Genomic DNA, 3,968 nt, shown 5'->3' on the forward strand with positions numbered 1-3,968 from the left:
CAAAGCTTCAGTCGGTTCGTCCCTTCCGTCAACCTCCTGCGCCGCATGCAGCGGATGCGTCGCGTACGACGACCTCCCGCGTCTCGCCCGTTTCCACCCTGCCCGATCTACGCGGTAATGCTACACGTACAAACAGTTTACAAGCTTTTACAGGGTGGATTAGTTTTCATTGACCAACAAATGAACGGGACGGTTCACCCTCCTGAAAAGAGTAATGCTAGAGCTACAAGCTTGTTTTACTGGGTTAATCGTACAGGCTGATGTGGAGCAAATTGATTAGCTTAGGATTAGCAGCAGGCCCCCACCCTCTGAAATCAGGGGGCAGGCGAATTAGCGAGAGAGGGTCCGTCACATACGCGTAAAACACCTGTACGTCTAGGATTATTGCTCCTGAAAATCAAGGGGAAGAAGTTTATGATTAGTTGTTAGATGAAAATAGTTTACACGCTTTTACAAATCTTTGTAAGTCTAGCATCGTCATCGATCGCAACCATCGATCGCAACCAAAAACCCACTTCGATACCTCACCTCACCTCACCTACCTCGGCCGCCCGTATATATGTCGAGAGAGACCTGGGCAATGGCGGCCACACCGATCGATCTCGTACTACGCCTTGACTACGGCTCGACCCGACAAGTAGCTGGGGTGAGGTGACGGCCGGTGAGCTAGCGCGCTAGCGGCTCACGCTCATCTCACTTCAGTCGTCGTCGGAGTCGAGCGGAGCAGAGTCGGTCGGTCGGTCGGTCATGGTCCTCATGGAGGCGCCGCTACTGGTGAAGAAGCCAGCGGAGGAGGACGCGATGGCGCCGAGGAGCTACGCCGAGGCGCGGGAGGCGTTGGTGCGGGAGGCGGAGCGGCTGTGGGCCATCGCGGCGCCCATCACCTTCAACATCCTCTGCCTCTACGGCGTCAACTCCGCCACGCAGCTCTTCGCCGGCCGCCTCGGCAACCTGCAGCTCTCCGCCGCCGCCGTCGGCCTCTCCGTCGTCTCCAACTTCTCCTTCGGCTTCCTGCTCGGCATGGGCAGCGCGCTGGAGACGCTGTGCGGGCAGGCGTACGGGGCCGGCCAGCTGGGCGCGCTCGGCGTGTACATGCAGCGGTCGTGGATCATCCTCGCCGTCTCCGCCGTCCTGCTCTCCCCGCTCTACGTCTTCGCCACGCCCATCCTGCGCGCGCTCGGCCAGGACGACGCCATCGCCGGCGCCGCGGGGGAGTTCACGCTCCGCATCCTCCCGCAGATGTTCTCGCTCGCGCTCACCTTCCCCACGCAGAAGTTCCTGCAGGCGCAGAGCAAGGTGATGGTGCTCGCCTGGATCAGCCTCGCCGCGCTCGCCGCGCACGTCGCCATGCTGTGCCTCTTCGTGTCGCGCCTCGGATGGGGGCTCGCCGGCGCCGCCGCCGCCTACGACGTCACCTCGTGGGGCATCGCCGTGGCGCAGGTGGTGTACGTGGTGCGGTGGTGCGGGGACGGCGGCGGGTGGGACGGCCTGTCGTGGAAGGCGTTCGAGGGGCTGTGGGCCTTCGCCAAGCTCTCGCTGACAGCCGCCGTGATGCTCTGCCTCGAGGTCTGGTACATGATGGTGCTCGTCGTCCTCACGGGCCACCTCGACGACGCGGAGATCGCCGTGGGCTCCGTGTCCATCTGCATGAACCTCAACGGGTGGGAGGCGATGCTGTTCATCGGGCTGAACGCGGCCATCAGCGTGCGCGTGTCCAACGAGCTGGGCTCCGGCCGTCCCCGGGCGGCGAAGCACGCCGTGGCGTCGGTCATCCTGCAGTCCCTCCTCATCGGCCTGCTGGCCATGGCGCTCATCCTGGCCTACCGCAACAGCTTCGCGGCGCTCTTCACGGGGGACCGGGACATGCAGGCCGCCGTGGGGAAGGTGGCCTACCTGCTGGCGGTCACCATGGTGCTCAACAGCGTGCAGCCGGTGATCTCCGGGGTGGCCATCGGCGGCGGGTGGCAGGCGCTGGTGGCGTACATCAACCTGGGCTGCTACTACGCGTTCGGGCTCCCCCTCGGGTTCTGCCTCGGCTACCTCCTCCGGCTGGGGCCCCAGGGCATCTGGGCGGGGATGCTGTGCGGGACGGCGCTGCAGACGGCGGTCCTGCTCGCCGTCATCTGGAACACGGACTGGGAGGACGAGGCGGCGCAGGCGAGCGAACGGATCAGCGCGTGGGCCGGCGAGAGCAAGCAGCTGGTTCAGGGGGGCGCCGGCGCCGGCGACGACGGTGACCTCAAGGAAGCCTTCCGAGTGTGATCCGTCGGTGCGCGTAGAACGTCCAAGGAATGACAGCCATTGATTCCGGTGCGGGATTCATCAGATTAACGCGCACGACCAAACTACATGGAGCTTTGTGTTTTACCCCTCTGAGTGGAGAATTGCAGGAGAGGATTAACAGAGGAAATGTGGTGATTCATGGCTCTGTTTAAATCTTGCACTTTCTAACTCATTCTTCGTAAAACATAGTGCAAGTCGCTTGTCAATTTAATTTGTTGAAGTGTTTTTGATAGCAATAAGGTTTTTTTGCGAATAAAGCAATAAGAGTTTATTCCTCAGATGATCATAAATCGTTTAATTAGGGAACAAATCGTCTAAGAGCATCTACGGCCGGACTTTGCAAATCCAACCCCCTGTACGCCCGCGGGCGCGCGTGCCCGCGTGCACGGTCGGCCCCTCATATATTACACTACGCATCCACATACCTCAAATCCGGATCCTCAAATCCATGCAATCCATGCACGTCGATCATACGATACAAACTATCCGAATACCGAAGTTCCAAACAAAGCAATGCAAATCATAGTTCAACAACCCGGACATGGCAAAACGAAATCAATGTCCGAGCGTGATGGATGGCCTCGGATCACTGGCCGGGCGCCTGCTCCAAGCGGAATGTGCCGTTCTCCAGGCGGAATGCGTCCTGCTCTGCCTGCATCCGCAGTGTGGGTCGGGCTGGACGACATCTCCGATGGTGGATCGGGACCGATGGTGCGGATTGGGAGCAAGGGTGGAGGACGCGAGGGTCCAGGCGCGAAAAAGGGAGGGCGGCGGGAGGAAGAGGAAACTTTGGCGAATTTGATGCAATTTGGGGTGGGGTCGGGCTGTTGGGTCCGACATGGCAGGCGCTCGGGCGCCCCCATATATTTCTCATATTTGGGCAGGATATGAGGGGTCCCAGTCAGTTCGGGCGTTTGAGACCCGTTTAAGGGGCCGTCTGGGTCAAAAAACATGACCGAACAGTGATCAAGCGGCCCGTGAGGACGTATGAGGCAAGTTTGGGGCGCCCGGATGTAGATGCTCTCAAAGGCTAGAAGATATAGAAGAGTACCGGACAATTGCAGAAGAGGATTAACAGAGCAAATGTGGAGATTCATGGCTATGTTTAAATAAGGCTTCTCATCAGGAACCATATGACATGCATGCATGGATTAAATCTTGCACTTACTAACTCGTTCCTTTTTTGGTACTAAAACATGGTGCAAGTCGCTTGTCAGTTTTACTTTTTGAAAGCAATAAGAGTTTATTCCTCAGATGGTCGATACATCGTTTACAAGATTGGAAAGTAAAATTAGGGAACAAATTGTCTCAAAAGCTAGAAGATCTGAATTTGCTTCGCGGAAACGATGGGTGTAACTTTTGCAAATTCTAAAGAAAAACTTTGGAAGCACCTATGCATCAGGTGCCTGATTTTTGTTTACGCATCAGTCGTTTGTTTTTTGAACACAATACAATCAAAGTCCCTCACATACACAAGCATATACTCTTCCCTATGAACGCACGCACGCAAAACCCTACCCATATGAGCATCCCTAAAGAGTGAGCCGACATAACATCGTGAGATTGACGAAGCCATCACAGGCGCCTTGTAGTCAATTTTAAACGTCTCCTCCCACTGAACAAATATCGCTGAAAATTCTGAAATAAATTCAGAAAAATGCGAGCAGCAATGTCCAAGTCTAGGA

At 56.9% G+C, this 3,968-nt stretch overlaps 1 protein-coding gene across 1 annotated transcript; it reads left to right on the plus strand.

Annotated features, from left to right (window-relative positions):
- Positions 1-600: 600 nt before the first annotated feature.
- LOC123135113 (protein DETOXIFICATION 35-like) lies at positions 601-2,393 on the plus strand. The gene has a single exon (XM_044554218.1). The coding sequence runs from the start codon at positions 748-750 to the stop codon at positions 2,260-2,262; it is 1,515 nt and encodes a 504-aa protein (XP_044410153.1). The 5' UTR covers positions 601-747; the 3' UTR covers positions 2,263-2,393.
- The last annotated feature ends 1,575 nt before the right edge of the window (positions 2,394-3,968 follow it).

The sequence above is a fragment of the Triticum aestivum genome, chromosome 6B, assembly GCF_018294505.1.
Source record: "Triticum aestivum cultivar Chinese Spring chromosome 6B, IWGSC CS RefSeq v2.1, whole genome shotgun sequence".
Taxonomy (NCBI): Eukaryota; Viridiplantae; Streptophyta; class Magnoliopsida; order Poales; family Poaceae; genus Triticum; species Triticum aestivum.

What these genes read in the sequence shown, in the direction of transcription:
- LOC123135113 (XM_044554218.1), top strand. Translation starts at nt 748, where the DNA reads ATGGTCCTCATGGAGGCGCCGCTACTGGTGAAGAAGCCAGCGGAGGAG.